This window comes from Bactrocera oleae, chromosome 5, assembly GCF_042242935.1.
Source record: "Bactrocera oleae isolate idBacOlea1 chromosome 5, idBacOlea1, whole genome shotgun sequence".
NCBI lineage: Eukaryota > Metazoa > Arthropoda > Insecta > Diptera > Tephritidae > Bactrocera > Bactrocera oleae.
The window spans coordinates 13,317,672-13,343,712 of NC_091539.1; the positions used below are offsets into that span (position 1 = coordinate 13,317,672).

The 26,041-nt window shown below is 33.8% G+C and overlaps 1 protein-coding gene across 3 annotated transcripts in view; it reads right to left on the reverse strand.

The window, feature by feature from the left end:
• Positions 1–55: 55 nt before the first annotated feature.
• Graf (GTPase regulator associated with FAK) overlaps positions 56–26,041 on the reverse strand; it is a 170,124-nt gene continuing 144,138 nt past the window's right edge. For 2 of the 3 annotated variants that reach the window (XM_036371172.2, XM_036371175.2), the window contains 9 exons: positions 7,387–7,602; positions 7,251–7,322; positions 4,885–4,936; positions 3,890–4,203; positions 3,370–3,700; positions 3,202–3,307; positions 1,825–3,135; positions 848–927; positions 56–775 (listed from right to left, as the gene is read on the reverse strand). In XM_036371172.2, coding sequence (XP_036227065.2) covers positions 675–775; positions 848–927; positions 1,825–3,135; positions 3,202–3,307; positions 3,370–3,700; positions 3,890–4,203; positions 4,885–4,936; positions 7,251–7,322; positions 7,387–7,602 — 2,583 coding nt within the window. In that variant the 3' untranslated portion in view covers positions 56–674. The remainder of the gene's footprint in view (positions 776–847; positions 928–1,824; positions 3,136–3,201; positions 3,308–3,369; positions 3,701–3,889; positions 4,204–4,884; positions 4,937–7,250; positions 7,323–7,386; positions 7,603–26,041) is intronic. The other variant, XM_014229925.3, reaches the window with a different exon arrangement.

Below are 26,041 nucleotides of genomic sequence, written 5' to 3' on the forward strand. Positions count from 1 at the left end.
GTATAACATATGGTAATTATTTTTATTTGTTTTTGTTGTAAGTTGTGGCAAAATGTGTGTGTATATATGTATTTATATGTGTAAAAATGTGCATGTGTGTGTCTGGCTGTCGATTTTTCCATATGTGTGTGTGTGCGATTGTAAATTTGTTGTTGCTGCATTGATTTTTGGGAAATTGTTGGGTACTGTGCGCTTGCTTGGTGGTTTCACGCTCCTGAAATTTCGTGCGTTATGGACTTTTACTTGTGTTGTTGTTGTAATATTTTTTTTTCATTCTATTGTTTTGCAATAGTTTTACGGGAATTCGTGAGTTTACACTAAGCTATATTACGTTTTGCTAGTTGACATAGCGGTTCACTACTATTTTCTTTTATTTTTTATTTTCTTACTTTTTTATTTTCGCCACTGCTTCGCTTTCTGTTTTTTAATGCTACTTACGCAACTAATTAACTACAAGCACTTTATGTACTTTTACTGTTACATCACACCAAATTTCAAATGCTTGCCGTCACTTAAATTAACGGCATTATTAATAAGTTTACATACACATACAAAACGGTTTACACACCCATATACATATATATATATATATGTTAAATATATAGGTGCACTATATATATATATATGCAATTATTATCAAATATACATATATCTAATGATGCTCATAACTAGTTCTAGTGGTATGGTTTCAAGTGTTCGACGTAGTTCTGTGGTATAAGTCCCGTTTTACCGTTAAGCGTGCCCTGCAGCCAACCCGGTTCATGCGAGTAACGCACTGCAACGCAAGAGTGAGAGAAAGAAGAGTTAGTTATTAAAAAAAAATTAAATTTCGAAATTGAATATTTACCGTTAGTGATGATCTGATTTGGTTCGAAGGACAGTTCACCTTCGCTTTCGCCCATACACGCGTATAATGTGCGCACGCGCCTGTAAATAATAGTAAATTAAAAAATTATTTCTCAAGTTTGCCAGCAATTAAAGGTATATGTAACTATAACAACAACACTATTAGAAACAAAATAATATTAAATTTACGTTTCAAGGACTGACAAATCATCATAAGTAAATATAAACAAGAAAAAACGCTATCTTCGTTTGCATCGAAGCTTTAATACCCTTCACAGGTGCTTGTTTTAGAGCGGAGATTGTAGGACTGCCTTGGATAATAATCTAATTTCGTGAAGACATCTTGTCAAATAAAAAAGTATTTCTTACAAGGATTTGAGAAATCGATACTAACAGTGATCTTAGTTGGTCAGCTTAGAACGCCAGCCCGTTATAGTATCTAAAACTCCTATATAATTGATCAAAAGACGCTCACAAATCGACAAAGCGTTTTGAGCCGATCACAAATTTGTTGAAATGGCTAATATTAGTTTCGGCTATGTAAGACTATTACTTTTACGACAGCCGAAAAGCGGCATGTCCGGAGATTGGCCATTGGCGCGACTGAAAAAACCCGCCTACTAAGCGATCATAACATCCATTTTCGAGAGCTGATTAATGTTAAAGGTCTGTCTCTCAACATTTAATTACTGTCGAACCCAGGCCAAGCTAAACAAAAATCCTCTCTTTAAAATACCAATATTAATTTCGACTCTTCTGACATAGTCAGTCATAATATGCTAAACATGTGTCTTGCATTAAAAAGGCCCCAAAGGGCATTAATAATATCATTTTCATGATTAGTTATTATGCTATTAAGAACCGCATTTATATGATTATATAGCAGTTTTGTGGTTAGATTTGTAAAGGAAGTTCGCGGCTAAGTATATGTTTAATGTGCACTTAACTATAACATGAGTCAATTTGAATTCTACTTACGCTGTGCCCATATTCAACTCTCGATGTATCTCCTTGTTGCGGTGCGCCTTGACCGGCACATACTCGCCATCTTTTGGCGAACTGCCGCCACCGCCAATCATAGATGGTGCCGCCGTTGCCGTTACCACATCGTCACAGGTGGAGCCCAATAGCGTCGACAGCGAAGATGCCTGCGAAGCATGTGGCGCATAGTCCATTGAACCGCCTAACAAGCGGCTGCCATTATTACTACCACCGCCGATGCCATTGGCCGACGACAAAGAATCACAGACACTCTCATTGGAACTAGATGTGGATGCGGCCGCTGCCACCGGCGAGTAGTGCTTTGCCTGCGCATACGACATACGGGAGTGTTGCGACTGTCCACCACCGCCGCCACCGCCCGGTAGCGCCGTCGAGCCGTATAACGCCTCTGTGCGCATTGATATCGTCGGTGGGGAAACGTTGTTCATATTCAAGCGTGTCGTGCTGCCCGCCGAGGCCGTCGAATAAATACCGCCCCCCCCGCTTATCACACCGGTAGACGCCGGCGTAGCAGTGGCCATTAGATAATCTTGTCGCAGTTGTGTGGCAGTCGCAGGCGTGGCATGGTGCGCCGTCAAACCGGAACCATTTGTACCTCCGCCCAGTATGCCGTACACGGCATCAGCGGCGCTGCTGTTCACAGTGCTTCCACCGCCCCCGCCGCCACGTAAACTGCGTACACTGATGTCACTCTGCGACATGGAATGTATATTTTTCACGCTGCCCATATTGACGCTCATGCCAAGGCTTTTCGGGCCACTACCGTTGGTGGTGTGTCCACTTACAACGCCGCCGTTTGTGCGGTTTGTCGGGTTAATGCCACCACCACTGCCTCCTCCTCCTCCTCCTCCACCGCCGCTGCCGCCACTACCATGAGAATAGATTAGCCCGTTTGGAATGTTTTGTAAACTCGATGACATCGGTGGATCCGTAAAGTTGGACTTGGTCACAAGCCGGTATACTTGTTGTTGCGGCGAATACATGGATGTGCGTGCGCCGTTGCCCACACTGCCACCGCCACCCGCTGATGGCGACTTACCGGCTTGACTGGCACGTGGTACGCGCGTCGGCGGACTAGTGGGGTTGGGTGCGCTTAGCAGTGGCGCGCTAGGGTCACTCTTAAAGATACGATCATAATTCTCAATTAAAATATTTATAACAATGTTGTTGAACTTGATGTCCAATATGGCAGCGACGGTCTCCTCCTGGGGCCGCAACAGTGTCGGACCGAATACAACGCCCAGATTGAAGACCGACATTTTATTCTTTTCGAATTTGCGTGATACTCTAGAAGCAGAAAAATAAATATATATATAAATGAGCTCTAAAGGATGACGTCACGCTTAGACTTACTCTGTTAAATGTCTAATAACCAGATCCAGCATTTCGAAGTTCGCCGGTGGCAGCTTGTGTACCAATTTATGCACCTCGTGCACCCGCTGATTCAAGCTCTCTTGCTCTATGTTAAAGAGTATAGAGATTAAGATACGCTTTTGGATAAATAACTTTTAGTATACTCACTTGCCGCCTCGATGAAGCCACTGTGATAGCGATAGGTCATCAACGGCTCATTTAAATTGCGCAGATACGTTTTCAAAGCACTCGCTATGGTGTTGCTCTCCATGAGATCACGATACTGTTCATCGTTAAAAACGTTGTCCGCCTTCTTGTGATCCATACCCATTGATAGGAGTTTGGAAATTTTCGTACCGACACCGCTCTTGCGATAAATACCCTCATCCTCGAGGCCACGCTTTTCCAGCACATCGATGCAGCGGCGCACGAAAGCGAAGCCCATGTCATCCAATTGATATTCCTCGCCAGCCTTCACTTTGCCTGGAGCAAAGTAGGTCTGCAGTGAAGAAAATTGGAAAGTTATTTTGGAATAGAATTATGCAGTTTATAGTAAAGTTCAGTAGAGCAGAGTAGTTTAAAGTAGAGAGGAGTAATTATGAGTTGAGACATTAAAATATATGATGAATGAAAAGGAGCATAGTTAGCGCAAAGGAGTAAGTAAAGTTGATTACTATTTGCCACTCACCGATTCGGTGCCGTCCATTGCTTTCACCCACGCCTGCCGATCGTCCTCGCTGAGCGCTTGAAATGTGTAAACAATACCTGGTTTCTCTTTGAATGTCAAATCGAAGCAGAAACGTTTCTCAAATTCCGAATTGCGCGGATGACACGAGTATAATGTTAGTTTCTCTTCTTCACGTCCCTCAGGCCGTGTGGAACTGTGATTCATCTGATTGAATTGCAGCATCGTGAATTCCTTCTTTTGTTTCTTGTATGTACAATAGTATTTCGTCCATGTTGCTTTGAAGGGTTCTAGAAGAGAGATTTTCAAAATCGAGCCTATTTTAAGTATTAATCAGGGGGGTCACACACAACGTCAAAAAATGGGAAAAAATAATAAAAAGCATAGCAAAGATAAAATATAATATATACATATTTGGTTGTACCAAAGCTATAATACCCCTGAAATATAAAAGATTCCTTACAAGAACTTGTATTGCAGCTATATGCGATAGTGATCCGATTTGAACAATTTCTTCGGAGATTAAATCATTGCATTAGGCAAACTTAGTATAACCTATTAAGAGTTTGAAAATAACATAAACTAAACGAAAACTCCTCATCGTTTCGATATGTGGAAAAAAGTTCTCGCGGTCAAAGTTCAAAAAAAATTTGTGTATCATAACCGTCATTTATAAAAAATGTATCAACAATTTTTTCCTAAGGCCTACCGACAGCTGAGCTTGTTGTAAATTTATATAATCTTGAATGCCTATCTTGACCGGATTATAATGTTTTCACGTAATTCGTTGTGTTTCTAAGAAACCTTAAATCTTTGAGCACCTTTAGCTTCCATAAATATTTCCTATTAAAGCTTCATTCAAATCTTTTATAAGTATTTTCCGTATAAAATAGTTACTTTAAAGCAAAAACTATAAAAATTACACTTATCAAAAGGGAGTGAAATGAAACCTATGAAATACGTATTTTAAATAAAATACACAGAACACTGAAACTTACTTTTTTCCATCAAAAATAAATAGCCACGTTTTGTGAATTTCTCCTCTGGTTTCTGTAAAAAAAAAATAATATAATTTAGTATAAAAATGATTTGCAGTGTGATAAGAAAATAAAAGTATTAAATAATCAGGTAGCGATGTTAATGAAGAAGAAACTGTTTTTCTATATAGAATGTTGGGGAGAGAGAGAGAGAGATCTGAATCTAACCCTTATATGTTATGCTCTTTAAAACCCGGAAGTTATTCTATTTCGAATAGTTTTCAATTGACAAGGATAAAACTTGGCGTTTTCTTATTCTAAAATAACACCGTTATTTATGTTAGAAAATTTCAGTTTGAGAGTATATGGGATAATGACATCTTTTCTAAAAGTTTCTAAAAAAAAGAAATCTGTGGATGCTGAAAACATTTACATATATCGTATTTTCGAACTGCAATATTTTTTTTTTAATTTCTTCAGCGAAGTTTTGATTTTTTTTTGTTGCATTCCTGTTTTTGTAATCAGAAACGTTTACTAAAAGTGATAGTTCTTGACAGGAAATATAAAAGAAGTCAGTTAGCCTCAGCTGTTGTGGGACCGTTCGCTTATTTAATTAATCTATTAGAAAAAAATATCATTTTCTGTTATGTAGGGACTCTTAAATACTTAGTTTAGGACGTTTCAGGGTCGTCTATTGATTTTATTGCAATGAATGTACTGTGGTAAGCGATTAAGTGATTAAAAGAACGCTCAGTTGCTTTACAAGTTCAATAATTTTAAGGTTAGGTTAGGTATTAGGTCCAATATTTTTGAAAAAGTGAAGTTTAAGTAACCGAAAGCTCTGCCGCAAAATCTTTTACAAGATTGGCGGAGTTAGATGAATTTTCCATAAGAATCTCGATTGCTCGATAAGCAGGGGCTTGATGGATCAAAGAGAGTACACACCGTCACGCTTTATCTGAAAAAGGTTTCTAATCACATTAAGAAAGAATGGCGCAGGGGCATGCGACACGCCAGCAGAACTTGCAATAACTACATAGGCGGATCAAAAATGGTTAATGAAGTGGGCGCCGGTATCTATTGCGAGGAGTTACAATAAACCTCAGGCGACCATTCAAGCTGCCGGAATACTGCAGTACCTTCAATGCGAAAGTCGTTGCGGTTAGGAAAGTTGCGGAGATACCTAATAACTTAGGCAACGCTGATAGAAGATAAGGAGCATCAATATTTACGTCGATGGCCAGACGGAAATTATGGCAATAATCACACATCGTATTATGATGTAGTGGCTGCCGGAAGTGGCTGCATGTACCCAGGCCACATGGGCATTGCCAGAAATAGCTGCCTTCCGCCTGGTTACAGGGTTAGGGAAGGCGCAAGTCGTTCAAAACTATAAAAAAAAATACAATTTTCGAAAAGGCTGACAGACGGATCAGGGTAAGTTGGAATGCCTTAAGGACATACAATATCGCCAAGATCATGTGTAGGGCTCTAAAGGAAAACTCGCATGATTTTTACACGCAAGGGTCTCGAGAAGATGGCAGGACGGATGAGCATTAGTAACGATGACACAGGCAGAAAGTTCTAGGAAGTAGTCCTCTGCTTCTGTCTAGCATTATCTTAAACTCTTTTTAGATATCTATCAAAAGGTTCCAAGAGATAAGATGAAGTATAAAAAGTAGATATCAAATCCCTCTTAAACGTTGCAAACAGCGTTGACGCTTTCAATACTCCAGCTCAAATTAAACTGTTCCTACAACTAGAATTACAAAAGACCAGTAGATCTATGTATGGCGTGACTGCCAGCCTGTAGTCTAACCTAACCAAGTCAAGGGTTGCACCATTCCTACAACAGACTGATCCTCGATGACAAAATTGGTCTAGATTTTTATATACCCAAGGGCTGTCAAACCTAACTTCCTACCACTACAGCGTCTAACTGTATATTAGACCCTTAAGAACCGCGTCTTATTCATTTCTGATGTACTTAAAGTATGTATGTTCTTTCCTTCTAAAATCCAGGTATTTATTCGCGTTCGAACTTTTTGCAATTGATATGTTCTCATTAATATAAGTTAGGAATAGTTTTACCTTCTGGGTTAGGTTAGGCTTATGATCCAGACTTGCGAAGGTTTTCGCATTTGGTAACAACTTATATTTCAGTAGATCATAGAGTATATCAAACCAAAACTGAGTAAGTAGCAATAACCCACTTTTAATGAATTGAGAATGGAACTTTTACGCTTGAAAACTTCGAAAATTATTGTCATCGTTACTGAAAACCTTGCGGGTTTCGACTTTTATAAAAATATTATTAATCTAAATTTTTTTCCTAACCCATTATTACTTTTGCTTTCAGATCATTAGAAATAACCGCAATTACATACCGTTCTCTTTTCCATATATTTTGTCTTCAATTCAGTGACTTTCTCTCGAGTGCCTTCGAAGTTCTCGCGTGTCTGGAAGCAAAAAAATAATACAAATTAGTTTGATATTGGCATACAATTTAATCAAACCACTCACCTTTTGCACTTTGTGCCGTAAATCTTGCAGGTAATCACGATTGTCCTCCGCTTGCTCGTGTGCCGTGTGATAGAATACCAACCAGCCGGAGATGAAGCCAAGCAGAATTTCAACAAACTCAAATTTAATGCGCTCCTGCACTTCTTGTATGCGTAGCACGTAACTCAAGGACTCCTGTACATATTCACGTTCGTGCATACCCAGACTGGCATCCGCCTGGAAGGGAGATAGGAGAAAATGAGAATTTACTGAACATTGAACATTTGAAATATAATGCCGCAAATATTACACATTCCTGCAAAAATGATCTTAATATAGACCATAAAGCAAATGACTTTTTAACACGACTATAAAATTGAATTGAGTTCGCAGGTATAACAAACTATAGCCTATAACTTGATCGAAATATTTTTCAGTAAGACGAAAGAATATTTCTGACTAAACTTAGCGAAAACTCAATGGAAATTTAGCGAAAGTTTAGTGTAAGCTCAAAGAAAACTCAATAAAAGCTCTTTGAAATCTCAGTGAAAGCTTAGTAAAAGTTCTGAGAAATCGCAATGAAAGTTGAGTGAAACTACAAGTTCTGTTGTCTAAAGCATGTGGTGAGGTGAGTATTATAGCTTTCGATGCTAACAAACATACAGCTATTATAATGGTAGTTACAAAGGGTAATTATAAGTTTGCTTACAATAGCACCATTTCTTTATTTGGTAGTTTTTTGAAGTTTAAATACGTGGCAAAATGGCATGGGTAATACTACATATTTTTTGCATATACCTAGATTTCTAATTATAGGTATTATAAAAATGAGCGAATAACCGAATCCAACAAGTAACAACATTTTGAAGCTCTCTAACTCAGAACCGGTTATAACAGATCATTAGTCAGTAAGAAAGCATAACAAGGTATAACTAAATGGCTTAAGTCCATGCTTTTGAGCTCTTTGCGTATTTGCGGCTATAAATCATTGTTGTCTACATATTGTTTGTGGGTCCATCTTCCATGGTGACCGAACTACATATAATTAGATACTTTTTAAGACCATTTCTCAAGTAAGATAAAATACAATGAATGACATAGCTCGTTGTAATAGTTTTGTCTTCCCCTACATTTTACCAGTGAAATGCAAGCTAACTGTTCACCATTCCAAAGTCAACATCTTCTACTTAACCTAACCTAATATTTCAGTGTAGTATATAGAAAATAACAAAAGTTGGCGCCTATTCGTCAAAACATTTATGAGTGATTAAAGCACGCGAACCCCCGTTCTCCTGCCTTTAAGCGCCATTTGTTAGCCTTTTAATAGCTATAAGCACCATTGAATACACACGCCAACTGGCAAATCCTGTCCTACCACACTTTGTATAATGAAAAAAGTTCACGCGCAAACGCAAAAAGCAAAGAAGGAAACATGCGAAGGTACAAGGAAAGATAACAAAACACGCGCAGATATGTGAGAGTGTGGCAGCACATTTAATGAATGAATAAATGAGGAAATAAAAAAATAAATAATAAATAACAATAAAAAAATAAATCAAAATTCGAAAAGAGTCTAAAGAAAAATCGATAAAAAAAACGTATGTTATCCTTGAGAGTTTTTATATATATAATTATATTTCTTTTATACCATGAACAGAGTATATGAAGTTCGCCACAAAGTTTGTAATACCCGAAAGGCAATGGCAGAGACCCTATAAAAACAATATAAATGATCAGCGTGACGAGCTGAGTCGATTTAGCCATGTCCGTCTGCTTGCCTTTTTGTTTGTATATACGTGGCCTAGTCACTCAGCTTTTGAGATATTAGTTTGAAATTTTGCACACCTGTTTTTCTCCCCAAGAAGCTGCTTATTTATCGGAGCGGTCAATACCAACTGGTCATACAAACTGAACGATCAAAATCCAGTCCCTGTATGAAAACTCTTTTATTCAACAAGATCTCTTCAGGAAATTTGACATGGATTATTGCCCAAAGCAACGGTGCAGTATCCGAAGAAATCGCTAAGATCGGACGACTATAGCATATAGCAGCCATACAAACTAAACGATCGGAATTAAGAGCTTATATGGAAAACTTTTTCATTTGTTGAGATATTTTCACAAAATTTGGCATGAGTGATTGCCTAAGCCAATGGTGCAATCTTCAAAAAAATTGTTTAGATTGGACCACTATAGCATATAGCTGTCATACAAACTGAACTATGAAAATCAAGTTCTTGGATTCATGAATTTCTTTAATTTGTGAAGGGTATTATAGCTGCGGTGCAACCGAAGTTAAGGTTTTTTTTTGTTTTAATTACTATTTTTCATTTGCAAATTTGTTGAACCCATTCAATGCCGAATGTGGCCGATTGACACGTGGTTCGAACAGCACAACTGCCATTTATCGCTATATAATATAAGAGTACATATGTATATTTTTACTGTTAGTTATGTGTGTTGCCAGTGATATGTGGTCACAAACCGTTAGCTATAAACCTGTGCAAGTAGCCTCATCTTACACACGCATACAAAGTAACAGCGACAGCGCCGCGCCAACTAGGAAGCGCGTAAGCCGCTTTGAGCGCCGGAAGAAATGCTCAAAAGACATGCCCACACAAGGAGCAGTCGCTGAAAACTAAAAACAAAGCCAGCGTCAGTTCAGCGGGGAAGCGCATAAAAATTGATCTTTTGACCTTTGGCATTGGCATTGACGCCGTCATTGTTGCCAATCAGTTGTTGCCACATTGCCACTGGGCGCCATATTTGTGTGGCCGCACCCCAATTATTTCATAGCTGAACTCACAAGCCGGTAATTAATTTCATTTGCTTGAGTCAAGACGAAATTCCGAAAAGTGCAGTGTGCCAGTGTACGTGTGTTTGTGTGTGTGTGTGTGTGTGGCGTTGTGTGCAGTGGAGAAGAAGTCTTATGACGTTACAATGACGTGAAATGTTGCAGTGTTGCAATTGCTGTTGGCGTTGGGGTTTCGGTAGTGCAACGCACTAATAACAATATAATTCACTCTGTGATATCGGTGAGAATGACAGCAACTGTTACACAGAAATTCAATTAAAAACGAATCCAGTGGCGTTTGACTCCCAACAAACGTAATTTTTAGTTAAAAAATGTATATATCTGCCGTGCTTTCAAATAATTCACCAGTAATATATTTATTTTGGATTTTTGACTTGCATATGGAAGAGTGGCCGAGCGAATTAGAATTAAGGCCGTGCAGTGGTTATAAAAAAATGTTTAGTATCCAATCGGTGCTAAAATTTACATGTTATTATTTTTTTTTTATTGTAGATATAGAACTAACGGGTAATGGAAATTTTTTGAAATACACGTTAAATGACGATTTTGCATGCCAGAAAAGCTGCTAAAAAGTCGTTTTTGCATCGAATTGTGACTAATGATGAAAAATGGATTCATTACGACAACCCTAAGCGCAAATTAACGACATTGCCGAATATCCATGACGTTAAGGTGAAATGCCCTGTATTTGGGGTTTCTAAAACCGGATGAAACTATTAATGGGAAACGCTACCGCCAACAACTCATCAAATTGAAGCAATTTATTACCGAAAAACGCCTGAAATTTGCGACTACACGCGATACAATCACTTTCGATCATGTCAACTCTCGACCTCATGTTGCGCGACTGGTTAAAAACTATTTGCAAAACAGCAGCTGAGAAGTTTGGCTTCACCTTAAGCATTATAGCCCAAAACCCTGCCGCTCCTCGTTTTCATTTGTTTCGGTCGATCCGGTGCGGCAGATGCCAGGGTATCAAAAATTGGCTTGATTCATTCTTGGCCACCAAGCCCAAGCCGTTCTTTTGGGATAGAATGCACAAATTGTCAGAATAATGGGAAAATGTTATAGCTTCAGATGGGCAGTAATTTAAATAAAACAATTTTACATAATTTTGAAAAAAAACGCTCGAAAAAACTTATAGACCCAATATTAAATTGTTCAGCCTTTATATGAAATCAGCGGTGGAGATCTTTGACTATTTATATCGAGGCAATAATTGACGTACTTGTCAAAAGGAAAACTGAGCGCAGCAAATATATCTTAAATCGAAATCAGAAGTGGAAATTGTCGATATATGGCTTTTGTAGAAGATATCAAGAACCAAACTCTTATATAATATATATGAAGACCTACCTAGGTTTCATAAAATATTTATAAAAATGTAATGTATTTGTTATATTTAGAAAAAGTCAAATGAAGTAGGTTAGATATTAGCATAAGCAGTTGTAAAAATTTAACGATGGGCATGGCAACGCACACTTTTAGGTGAAATCCTATATCTGAGGAACTACTTGACCGATTTAAACCAAATTTGGTGTGAAAGTTTACCAAAAAATTCCTATTAGATACTGTGAAAAGTGGAAGAAATTGGATGACACCTATTTCCCATATAATAAACTTTACTTTCACTTTACAGTATAGAAATCAAACATCAATGCAGTTATTAGGGTAAAACTTTGCACAAATAGTGCCCTTAAAGTATTTAATCTATCGCCCACAAATTGTCGAAATCGCACTTAACTTTACAAGGACCCAGACACAAAATGCGGGGACATCCATGCAAGTTGCGAGAGTATAAAATGTTCCGTTACACCCGAACTTAAGCCTTCCTTACTTGTTAAGTACTGTATATTTAGCTTTGAAAACTTATTTAAAATCGATTTTAAAAATATGACGATTAGAAATTAATTTATTGAAAATAAATATATAATATATACAAATATATATGGTATATACCTACATGTATGTACATATATATATTTTCTTCATTTTTTTAGTATTTAATTTTAATACTTTTATTATTATTTAATTATTATTAAAATTTTTTTTAATATTATATTTACGTTTAGTAATATTAATAAAATTTAATTTTTTTTATATTCATATATATTTTATTCTTACTTATTTATTATTTTATTTTTAGTAATAATAATTTTATTATTATAATATGTACACATATATGTATGTACAAATATTAATTATTTTTATATTTGATGATTTTCTTATTTCTTATAATTATTTGTTTATTGTTTTATCTAATTTAATTTATTTATTTTGAGTATTTTTTTTTTTATTATTTAAAAAATGTATTTATATTTTATTATTTAAAAAATGTATAATATATAAATAATTTAAAAAAAAGCATATTCAGTACTAAAAATCTTAAACATAAAATTACAATAATAATATTGTTTTTTTATTAATTATATCATTTAATTAATTTATTATATTTATTTTTTATTATTTAGAAAAAAATCTATACTAATAAGCCGATCTTAAGACAAAAAAAAAATGGAAATTATATTTTTTAATTTTTATAGATTTTTTATTTATTTATATTCATTTAATTTTTAAAAAAATTTTACGTATTTTTTTACTTATTTTTGTTAATATAGGTAAGAGATCTCACTACTGCATTTTCATACATTTGAACCCTCATCACTGTACCCACACATATGTACATCGCACATATTTACCCAGCTCATTGAAGAACAAATAAACAATGCTTTGGCACAAATGCGCCGAGAATCCTTTAAACAGCCACTCAATGACAGCAATGAAAACAAAACGCCTGCTGCCTGCCAAACAATGACTTACCAAGTGGCAATTGCAAGTGACGACCACAGCCGCAACAATAACAATAATTCAAACAAGCGTACATGTTGGCACTTGCAGCTGCAGCAGAAAATCCGTTAACACAGATAGCGGCAAAGGCGGCACGACTAACACACGACAGCACAACTGGCGGTAAAATTGTGGCGCAGAAAGAAAAAATATGAAAAATTAAACACTTTTTCTTTAGAAAATCTTGACACGGAACTTGTTTATGCTTATTGGCTTGTGCTGGAGAAGGATAATTGATGAGTGGCTAGGTTGAGGGCAACTATAGCGAAGGGAGTGCGCTAAGGAGTAGTGAAAAGTACAGAAATGTGAAAGCAATGAGTGTAAAGAGGATGTTAGTGGCAGGTAGGCGTGCAGAGGGAAGTTATAGAGTTGATTGGTTGGCAAGGTCCTTGAAAGAAGTATGTGTATATATACAGGCAGCTGGGTGCAAAGCACCTCAAAATTATAATACAAAAATATTATTAATACGGTGCATGTGTTAAAACAATTGTGCGAAAATTTTTTTGCAAGTGGTAGTAAAAGTAAAAATATTACAACAAAAGCAACGAAAATTGTATTTATTTTCCACAGAATGCTAAGCGTTTGCACAATTTGCGCTTTGACAAAATTTACGCACTTTTTCGCTACACTTCACTATACACTTCGTTAACTGTTATTATTGCTCGTTTTTTTCTTCTATTTTTCCTTCGCCTGCGTTGCAGATGTTTTCTTCAATACACTAATATATGGTACTTTGCACAACGCCTGAAAGCACACTAAACTCGCTGAAATTTGTGCGGTATTTCAATAAACAACAACAGCACTAAGTTTTAGTAACTAGAATTATTTAATTGCAAGTTAAAATTCTGTATTTGTTACACTAAATAACTATAAATTGAAAATCTAACTAATTTTTCGTCGTCAACACGTCACGCTGCTACGCGTACACACTGATTTTTCATCCCGTAGCGCATGGATGGATACGAGAGAAGGTGCTCGTATCGCGAAAATACGAGCCAGCACACACAAACACACACATAAATATAAATATACACACACATCCCCATGCAGAAATTCATATAACACAAACATAGATATGCATATACGAACTCTTTAATACGTAGATATGTATGCCTACAGCGCAGTGTTACACAATGAATGAATATGTGGATGTGTGAGTCTGTCAGCGTATGTGTATGTGGGGAAAAACCAACAAACAAACAGGCTTAGAGACCGCTCGCCTTATACCCAACCGTGGAGAGTGGTTGCAAAGTGGAGAGCCACGGTGGCAAAGGCCAGAAAAGCCAGAAGCTAGAAGTGAACAGCAGCGTGCAAGAAAATACGTGCATGCGAAAAGCTCTAAAAGCACACGTTACGAAGTGGAGAAACGGGTAAAACTGGAAAACAATAAAAGTTGAAAGCGGAAAATTTTACGTTTGTTTTACACGCCTGCTGGTAGTATTTTAGGTGATGAGCAGCAACAACAAGAAAAGTAAAGACAACAACAATAAATAAAAAAATTAAAAAACAACAACAATAGAATATATTTAATAAAATTAAACAACTTGGATAAAAAACAACATTTCTAACAAAAATTATAACAACAGTAAAAAAAATTAAAACAACAACAATTCGAACAAAAATAAAATAATAAGAAGGAACAAAAACAACAGTAAACCATAATAAACAACAACTCAAACCAACTAGAAGCTTAAGTCAACTTTCGTACGAACGCTACTGTAGCGCAAGCACGCAGCAAGACAAGCGCAAGTCCCGTGACAAGTGTCGTAATGGCAATAAACATGTGTGCGCAGTAATATTCGTAGTAACAACAAGAATATAAACAATTGAAACAATATGACAATGTAGACAAAGTGGCACTTAATGAAAGAGGATATGGCAGAAAATGGATAATAAAGAAAGCAAGTAAACGAAAGTTTCTAATGGTGAAGAAATGCTAAAGCTTTCAGTTTAGGCAAACAAAGCGGAAAGAGAGAAAGTTCGCTAGAGAGTGCAGAAAAAGAGAGATACAATACTAGCAAGAGAGAGAGGGAGCGAGAAATAGTATACTTGTAGTAAAATTCCAAAAATTCAGAAGTAATTCTAAATCTACATAAAGCTTTGAAGTGGACTTTCGGGCGCAACTTTGTTATGCAAAATAAGTTGCGTGGTTTTAGGAGCATAAGCTTTAAATGTAGAAAATTAGGAAAAAAAGAGCTACAGTATATTACAAAAAATAAAAATAGCTTTTTTTTAATAAAAATAATGAAATAAACAAAAGTATGCAAAATAATTAGAAATTCAAAAATAAAACTAACTAAAGTTAAAAAGCATCAAAACAAAATTAAATTTTATAAAAAAAAGCAAAATATAATTCAAAGACATAAACTAAAGTAGTCTTATTAAAGCTAAAAAATTTAATTAAAATTTTTTTTTGATATATTGTAAAAAATTTTAAACCAAGGATAAAATACATAATTGGTATTAAATGTTAAAGTAACTTTATATTTTCTAAGAGGAATCACATAAGTATATAAAATAATAAAGAAAAACCAATGGGATTAACAAAATAAAATAATAATAAAACCTAAGCCTAATAAAAGTAATTAATACAAAAATGACTAGAATTCAAAATATAAACGAATGGTGGGAAATTAAATAAATATAATGTATTAAAACGGCATTTTATATATAAAATATATATATTTTTTTTAATATAAAAGTAGTTTCATAAAGATGTTTAATTTGAAATTAATAAAAAAATGTATATATAAAAATTTAACAAAAATAATTTAAAAGTTGGTTAATTTACTAAAATATTAAAAAAAACAAAAAGTATTTTAAAAGAGGCATCAGGAAATCAACTAATACAAATAAATTGAAATAAATATATGTAAATAAAGTTAAATAAAAGAGTCTTAATGAATCATAAATTAAGACAAACCATAGACGTTTATAAACAGTTAATTAAAAAGTATATACGTTTGTTAATAAAAATATTAAGAAATAATTATAACAAAACACGATAACATAAATTGAACTAATTTTTATTAAATAATAAATAAAAATCAAACAATAAATAAACTAAAAATAATTAAATATTTTTTTGATTTTTTTTTAAAGAAAAACATTCAAAGACAACTTTTAAACAAATCATTTAAAGATCAGAAATAATAACTTAAAAAAAAATTATAAACGTTAAAATAATTAAAGAGAAGATATAAAAATATATTAATACAATTTTAATGTGGAAAGTAATAACAAAAAAACAGGATAAATTAAAATTAAAATATAGTTCAAAGCGAAAGAAAACAATTCAAAAGGCATCTAAAAATAAAATAATATTAAACACTTAATAAAGAATATTAAAAAATTAATAGAAAAATTTAAACAGTATTAATAAAGGAGAATAATTTAATCGAAGGAATTTCATAATTTATATTAGAAATATTTAGCTGAGTTTGTTATGAAAACCTCATGGAATACAAAGAATTTTCTTCGTTAAAAGTCTCAATAAAACAAAAATTTATGTTACGAGTATGTTTAAAAAAGCTCACTAAAATATAAAAGTCAAGAATATAAGAATTAGGCTTACATATAATTATATAATTTGCAACAAAAAAGCACATTTGCGAGAAATGCTTTTATTGCTGCTGAGCTTTAACTTTTTATTATATTGTAAAGCATTTAGAACTTAAAAACTCTGATTTGCTTTGCTTCGACAATTTGCTACAAAAAAGCACATTTGTGACTAAAGCGCTCATTGCTTCAGAGCTTTAACTTTCTATTTGATAAGCTTTTTGGGCTTTAAAACTTATCATAAAAGCTCTAAAAGCGCTAATTTTTAGCTATAATGTTTAATAGACAAATTCGCTAGTTTCACTCTAAACTGTTAAGATGTTAAATGCTCAAGTAACTGCAATAAAAGCTTTTACAAAATTAATTAAACACTTACAACCAATTTAGCGCTTGCATAGCTCGATGGCACTTGAACTTTTTTTATTATATAAAAACCATAAACAACAGCAGCAGCGGCAGTACTCTAAAATAAAAGGGTTGCACAACACTTATACATATATAAATACATGTATGTATGTATGTTTCTATGCATATGTATATATGTAGTTGTTTGTTGGTAGGCTCGTCGGGCAAAAGTCAAGCACTGCATTTGTCAACTAATTGACAGCTTGAGTGCTTTATACGCCCACTTGTAATAAGCACGCCCACACATACGTGCGTGGATAGTCTAATGTCTATTTGTCGGTTTGTGTGTGTGAGGTTAGAAACACCGGATAGAGGTAGACAAATGAAAGGATTAATTTACTTGCGGTTTGCAAGGATAGCAAATAGATGCTGATTCGTAATGAATAAACATAGCTACATATGAGTATATACCTATAATATACTTACATATACATATTGTTAACGGTATATGCTATAACCTATGTATGCTACCTTTGGGTTTATCCTGCTTCATATGGAACTTAGTTAGTCTTAACTAGCATTTAGGCTTACATAGAAGTATTCCACTTCCCACACTTATATACACAAATTGTACCACGCTCGACCTCCAATGACAACGACCAAGCCACAATACAATAACAAAAACCTTCACATCCGTTTTGGGTCAATAAATGTAATTGTAGATTGTGAATGAACAGAAATAGATATAGAAATGGGTATAGAATTGACAAGTTAAATGAAGGACATAATGAGTAATACACAAACACTTGGAACCAAAGCGAGATATGTAACGGTATGTAAGACAGACAGGTGTATTGACTGACATATGAGTTCGCGTTTGTGGCGGTTATTGACAGTTAAGACAAACAGGCTAAGAGTATATCGATTTCAACGAGTTATTAGCAGTTTTAATAATAATAGCATGATAAATATTTAGTCGAGCATTTATTTTGGCTATGAGATTGCATGTTGTCCCTTAAATGCTTCACGCTATAACCGCAAAAGTTTGAGATTGGGTTAGAATTTTATACCAGCTCACAAAACTAACAACTTTTTCATTTTAGATTTCACTAAAAAAGAAGAAATACAACTAAATAAAATACCGAATATATGACATTTAAACAAAAAACTTTCAAAAGAGATATCACATAGATCAAAACACCAAAAAATCTTTAACGCAACCTAACTTTTGCGGTTGTATATTAAATATCAATAAAAAATTAAAAAATGATAAAGAAATGGAGGAATTATGTAGGAAACTATGGAAGTTAACAAAAAGTCTTAGAAAAAGGCTGCTATACCGTAAAAAAAAGAAGAAAACCTAACCTAACTTTTTGGGTTAGCTTAAACTGTTGGTATGACATACCAAGAAGCGAGGAATCTACCAAAGATAGAAGTTAAGGTAAATTATATATAAAACTAAAATTTTACCAAATGACTACAAAAATAGCTGTCACATAGATGAAAACACCAAAAAATCCCAGACCAAACTTAACTTTTCAGGTTAGGTTAGACAAACGACATGAGAAATAATGAAAAAGATTAGAATGCAACGAGATAAAAAAAAGACAGGATAATATAGAAAACCACGAAAGCTAGAAAATGATATGCCACATCGTACAAAAACCCCCCGAATAAACGACTACTCACTCAATATCAAAGAGTGTTTGGCTTATGAAAAAGTGTATGATTTCTTTGAAGCATTAAAAACTTATATAGTATATGTCTTAGTGCACCGAAAGTAATGCTTTTAGAAACTTATAAAGTTGTTTTAATCGATTTAATAATAATTTTTAGTTTTGCCAGATGAGAAAAAAATAGACACTAAAAAAAACAATATAAAAATATCAAAATGCAAAAAAAAAGAAAATTTTATTCGCTTACTCAAATTAAAGGGTTTTAAAAAAGTGATATCATATTTAAATTTTGTCCCATTCCATTTTAATTTCGGTATATTTGAAACATGTTTTCAAATCAAAACACAAATTGGAAATACTAAAACTTTCAAAACACAAAAATGTAAAAAACAATTTATGAAAATTAAAAAAAAAAATCAATTTCAGTGCTGCCAGATATCAGAAACTTTAAATATTTTCTTAACTCTCTAAATAAAAAATAAACAAGTGGAAATATCAAAATGTCAAAATCCAAATCAAGAAAATAGTTTCCAGCGAAATGATAAAATATCAAATAACGTCGCGCTGCTGCCAGATGAAAAACAAATCAGAGATATTTTTCCATACAATTTCTCGAAAATAATTGGACATACTAAAACTTGTTAAAACAAAGAACTATAACAAAATCTTTTCCGTTTTTTTTAATTTCATTACTGCCAGATGCAAAAATGATTGCAAATATTTTTTACATATTTCAAAAAAACATAGCGAAATAACAAAGTATTTCTGATAAAAAAAAGGGGTATTCACATTTGTTAATTCGTTAGTCATAATTCGGAAGTTTTTTACGAACATTTTGTTTTTGTAAAATTAACAGATTATCGTTCGACCGAGTAACTAAGTACCAGTGTGACAAGCTTGATAGTTTTTTCGTTACTTGGCAATATCAAACAGCTGTTTGTTTTGCGGCGTAGCCTAAACATTTCATTTGATGCATTCCGAAAAAATACATTTGCTGCTCGCTAAAAAATAATTGGAAAATTTTTCAAAAATAAGTATTTAATAAAATTAATCAACTGTTTTAAAACAAAATTTACCACACTACTGAGATAGAGCAAAAGGTATATTCACAGTAAAGCGCTTTAACGAAGTACCAACTAACGAATTTGCAGATAAACATGTTCGGTCGGAATACCGCTAAGATAATTCCATTTCGCTTCTCAAACTATAAATGAAAATATTAAAGTTACCGAAACGAAACTATTTTAATTGATTTAATAGTTATATTTTTAGCTTTAACGGAAGTCAAAAAATTTAAATTTTAATAAGTAAATGGTTAGTTTTCACATTATTTTTTTCAAAAAATAAAAAAAAAACACCTTTTTGAAAAATTATATAAAGAAATATTAATTTTTGACTTTCCAAAAAAATCTTAATCGTTTCAATAAATATTTGTTTTTAACTTATAGTGCTGCCAGATATAAAGATCACTGTTATGTTTTTTAAGCTCTCACTTATCAATTCTCAAAACTATTGAAAAAACGACTTTTTTTGTTGTTAAAAAAATATTTATGTAAGTATTTAAATAGGGGTTAAGGGGTAGTAAAAATTTTGAATTTTTTTTTTTTGGAATTTCTTAAAGTATAATATCTAAGAAGTATTCTCTAAAATTTTTAAGTAAGTTCGACAAATACTTTTCGAGTTATTTTTTGGTATTATTTATATAGCCTTTTGAAAACAGGAAACTTTTTTAAACATGATAAAGGATTTTTTTAAATTTCCATATTTTATATACTATTAGCTGTTAGTTTTTTTTCTGGAAAAAATCTCTTGTTAATTAAAATATAGTTTCGATTAGGCACTAGATTATATATTGATAAAAAAAAATTTTTTATTTGATTTTTGATGACTCCCAAGGATTAGTCATGGTCAACACAAACAGCCATTATTTTTAAAATGATTAATTTTTGTTTTTGTAAATTTCTGTAAAGTTAAGTTGATGATGCTTTGCTTTTTTTCTTTTTTTTAATAAAATAAAATAATTTAGTGACAAAAAAGTTATTTAAAATTATACTTTTTTTTTATACCTAACCCCTTGAAAATTATTGAAAATAAATACAATATATAAAAAATTTATTTTTCAATGGTTTTAAGAATTCATACTTGAGAAAATATTTTTTCTTTAGTTCTTTGCGAACTATTGTATATAACCAAACTTTGTCGTCAATATTGTTCTATGAATAGTCGTATAATATCCACCTATTGTTCTATTTTTCGTAAATTTGCTAATTTCAAATTCAGCACATTCAAATTTATTTCCTAAAGTCCCATTTCTATGTAAATTTCACACAACATGATAGTCAAAATGCATTAAGCCCCACACTAAAGGGCAACCTTCAACCATATGGGCAATTGAACAGCAGCGCCCAAGGTATGATTTCTAGCGAAACTAGCTATGTGTAATAGCGACCAAAAGTTTACTCTAATACATACAAACACAAGTACTAATTTAACTACAGAACATAATTTCCTTATATGCAAAAAATGTATGTATGTATTGTAGATTGTTAAAAGACACATACATATGTAATCTGCACTGCCAATGCATTCGTCAAGCTCGCGGCCATCCAACGGGACAATGATAGACTTCGCCGGCGCATGCAATTAATGTCAAAGTGATTTGCGTTTTAAGTCCTTGACAAAGGACGCTCCGATGACAAACTGGATGTGAGTGATTTCAAAGTTTGTCGAATGATTTTGAGTGGATTTTAGTGAAGCGGCTGTGAATTGAATGACAGCGAAATAAGTCAGCCAGTGGAGGAAAAATGGATTGGATGGTGAAAACGTTTGAATGGAAATGGAAATGGAGAAAGTGAAAAATCAGTAATGAATTGCAAGCTGTACTGCTGGAGGCAAGGCATGCATTGGGCGAAGGTGATTCTGTAAGCAAAACAACCCCCATTAAGGGAAGTATCTGAATAATACACGTAAACGCCGCGGGAGGCAAAATACATACCTATTCCAGTGGATATATAGGGAGACATATAAAATTGTTTGATGGGTGTCTTTTTTAGGACGAGGGAGAAATCGAACTGAGGATACTTTTCATACAAATTAAATGTTTTTAGGAAAATTTGATTGGATTCTGTACCTGTAGAGAAGAGAGAGCTTCATCCTTTATAAAAAAAAATACAGTTCATATACAATTCATAAACCGATAGTAAATACAATTTAATTTCGAAAGGAACTTGACTGATATCGCTGCATCAGCGGACTTTGATTAAGATTTATATAGAAATACAGCCTATCCTATGGAAATCAATACTTTCTTAACACATTTTAGATTTTCAAAATTGAATGGTATAGTAGAATGGAATGGAGTAAAATCGAGAGAGGATGAGATAAAGTGAAAGCGAGAGAGAGAGAGAAATAGCAAGAGTAATAGCGAGAGAGAGAAAAAAGAGAGCCTCAACTATTGTAAATATATAGTCCTTGAATATGGATCTCATAAACCGATAGTCAATATCATTATTTTATTTCGAAGTGAACTTTGCTAATACCGTTTCAACTACAAGAGTAACAACGAACCTTTCGAGGTTCGAGTCTTTGACGATAGTAAAGGTTTTCGAGTTCTGAAAATTGTTGAACTTTATTAAACTTATACTATGATAATCAATACTTTTTGTTGCAGTATCGAAGGTTCTCCTGCGTAGTTATTTCCACTAAACCTTTGAATGAAGTTCCTGTAGCATTATCATCTATTAATTTGGAAAGAAACTTCGCTGATATGGTTTGAACTAAGACAGTAACAGTTTGTTGTTTGGTTGTTTTCAACCAACCAAATAGCTAGTGAGGTCGCCAGGAAATGGATAGCTCCTTAAGAAATTAAAACTTTTTGAGTCAGAACTCTGTAAGTTCGGTGATTGACGCTGGAAAACTTGAAAAAGTTCGAATTTTTCTATAAGATTACTTAATAACAGATTTCTCAAAAAACCTAGCAGTTTGCAGAATTAAATTTATTCTTTTGGACCAAACTGCCAACATTATCTGCTTATTCTTCAACACAATAAATAAATTTTTGGTGATGAACCTTAAAAAGACACCCTTTACTTATTTATTTATTATTTTACTTAAAACCATGATTTTCCTTCACCAAATATATTGACGCAGCATACTTTTGGGGGTAAATGACTGAAGTTGCAGTATAAAGCAAGCAAGTGGGTAGGAGAAAGGAAGAGGAAAGAGTATCAAAATGGGATGCAAATTTTCTACATTTTCAACCTGCTGTTTTTGTTATCTTTTTTCACTTTTGTACAACAATCACACCTCTTAAAATTGGCGCGGCGCACGAAGGATGAGCCACACCACAATTTGTTGCAAGGTAGAAACGCTGAAAAAAGCTGTAATACTCAAACCATGTGTCTACAAACAGCAACTTGCTAAATGGAAAGACAACGTAGAAAAAACAACAGCAATAACAAAACAAAAAAAACAATTTGCTGGTATGGGCAGCCTGCTTGAGGCATCCTGCTGCTGCTGCCGGCATGATAGGAAACACGGAATATTAGAAACCGTTGGCACCAGCAATATGCAGCCCCACAACAATAACAATAAACTAGAAAGCTACAATAAAAACAATAACAAAACACATTAAGTAAATGCACAACAACAACAATTCGAGGAAAAAGCCGGGTAAACAAAACCTTGAAGCAACAGCAGTCGCCGGGCGACCGTGACTGATAAGGAAGCCAAAGCAAAAATCAAGGCAACCAACAACAGCAAAAAAGCAAGAGTAAACGTGGAAACGAAGCAGTAAAGTAAAACAAAACAAAAAGCAAATAGGTATGTATGTAAATATGTATTTGCTTGTATGCGCCTTAAAAAAATTACCGAGTTTACGGCAAAGACTCACGTGCTACGGTGTACAGATAAAAACAACAACAATAACAAAGCATGACAAAACGGTTTAATGAAAATGCACAAGTGAAACTATGCACGAAACCGAGGGTGTCAAAGAGAGAAACTGAACTTTAATAAAAGCTACGTTACAGAGTAAAACCTAGTAAAATGGATCTGAAAGTTTTTACATATAGAAAAGTAGGCATACGAAAACGTACAAAATACGCAGCAATCGATATTACAAATGTGTTAAATTATTCAGTACGGATGGCAGCAGCTGCCGGCGAATATTGCACCCGCGCATATTAAATGATAAGAAATTGGCAACAAGCAGCAGTTACCTTCTGCAAGTAGCAAAAAAGAGTAAGTGAGTTAAAGATTAAGCACACTACCGTTTGAGGAAGAGAAATATACAAGAAGTCAATTGGTAACAGGCAAGAGTGTCTTACAGATGCTTGCAACATAAGCGTGGCAAGCGAAATATCATTATTTAATGAATTAAAAGCGATAAAAACAAGAAAAACCGTAAACTTCGGCTGTACTGAAACTATAATACCCTTCACAGGTGCATTGCTTATAGCATAAATGGGTATAAAAAGGTCTTTATCTTGATATCTTTGTCAATGGCAGCTATATGCTATAGTGGTCCGATCTAAAAAAAAATTTCAGATAATATAGCTTCGCCCTCGAGAATATTCTGTGCTCAATTTTCTGAAGATATCTCGTCAAATAAAAAAGTTTTCGATACAAGGACTTGATTCCGATTGTTCAGCTTGTAAGGCAGCTATAAACTAGAGTGATCCGATATTTGTAGGTGCGACAAACAAGCAGCTTCTTCGGGATAAAAGAACGTGCAGACAATTTCAGATCGATTTCTCAACAAATAAGAAACTAGTTATACAGACAGACAGCCATGACTAACTCGACTTAGCTCATGATGCTGATCATTTATATATATATATATGTTTCCTTCTGGGTGTTACAAAACTTATGACAAACTTAATATACCCTTTTCAGGGTATAAAAATGCGATAAGACAGCTGACATATCGCTGGAGGTATAAAAATCACAGTCGGTAAAGATTCAGGACAATAATAGCTACTATTCCAAGCACGGTCGGATATTATTTATATATTGCACTGAAATATCGAAGAAGTTAAGTTAATATGCTATCTCCAACTCGTATAAACTATAGGATATCTAGACCTATCTCTATCTAGTCCAGACGGATCAGAAGATTTCTGTATACGACAAAAAGAATCAAAAGCCCAATAAGAAGACAAAAATGTCAGTAATATTTAGCGCAGAGAACTGGGACTATTCTGTGTCCAAGCTATCTGCTCGTAACTTTTCACACTTCTATAAATAATTTTTCAAAAATTAGCCATTCGTAACTTTATCGAGCGCTGAACTAAATATTCAAATCAAATTCGCTGTTGAATTCTTTGAAAGCGTGGCATTTGTTGTTATTTAATATTTATTTGTACATTTCTTTTAGTTTTTTTTTAAGGTTATAATATTTGTAGTACACAATTCTTTTGACACAGATCGCAAGACAACTCGAATTGCAATCAACTGAAAACAATTATATGCACTTAAAGACACACAAACAAACCGATTTAAATGTTTATGCGAAGCAACCTGTCAGCATAAATTAAAAAAGCAACAACAGCAATGTGCAAAATGCAAAGTTGGAAGTAAACCAAATTAAAAATAAATAAAGTGAAAAAATAAAAATGAATATAAAATCAAAAACATTGACCTGACAATTAAAATTGAGTGAATGATTGGCGTCATTTGTCGTAAGAATTGCTGACATTCTTTATACAACTGTTTATATTATACGAACGAGCATTGAACTCGACCGAACGACAACCTGCGGAAAGTGTAATACGCTGACTGGGCTTTATTGTAGGAGAATATAATTATTATGCATAACATTTGAATTAATATAATGTAAAGCGATGCAATAACTCATCTTTAGAATTCAGAATTTGTGATCGCGAGTTGCTTTGAAAAAGGTTGTTCTACAACCGAGAGAGTGAGGAAACATTTAAATCGAAACTGAATGCTATACTAACTTATACTGAATACGTGACTACCAAAATAAGAAAAAACGTTAACTTCGGTTGCACCAAAGCTGCAATACCCTTCAAATAAAAAAGTTTTCCATACAAGGACTTGATTTTGACCGGTCAGTTCGTATGACAGATATATGCTCTAGTTGTCCGATATCGGCAGTGCCGACAAATAAGCAGCTTTTTGTGAAGAAAAGGACGTGGCAAAAATTTCAAAACGATATCTCAAAAACTGAATGACTAGCTCGCGTATATACAGACGGATATGGCTAAATCAACCCAGCTCAGCGTGACGAGCCATTTGTGTATATGGTACATATATGTATGTATATTATAGGGTATCTGATGTTTCCTTCTGGGTGTTACAAGCTAGGTGGCAAACTTGACATACTCTGTTCAGGGTAACTATTAACTATTTCTTTTTAGCTTCCGTCATAACCTTTGTAAGAGATTGTTCTTAAGAGAATTATAACATTATT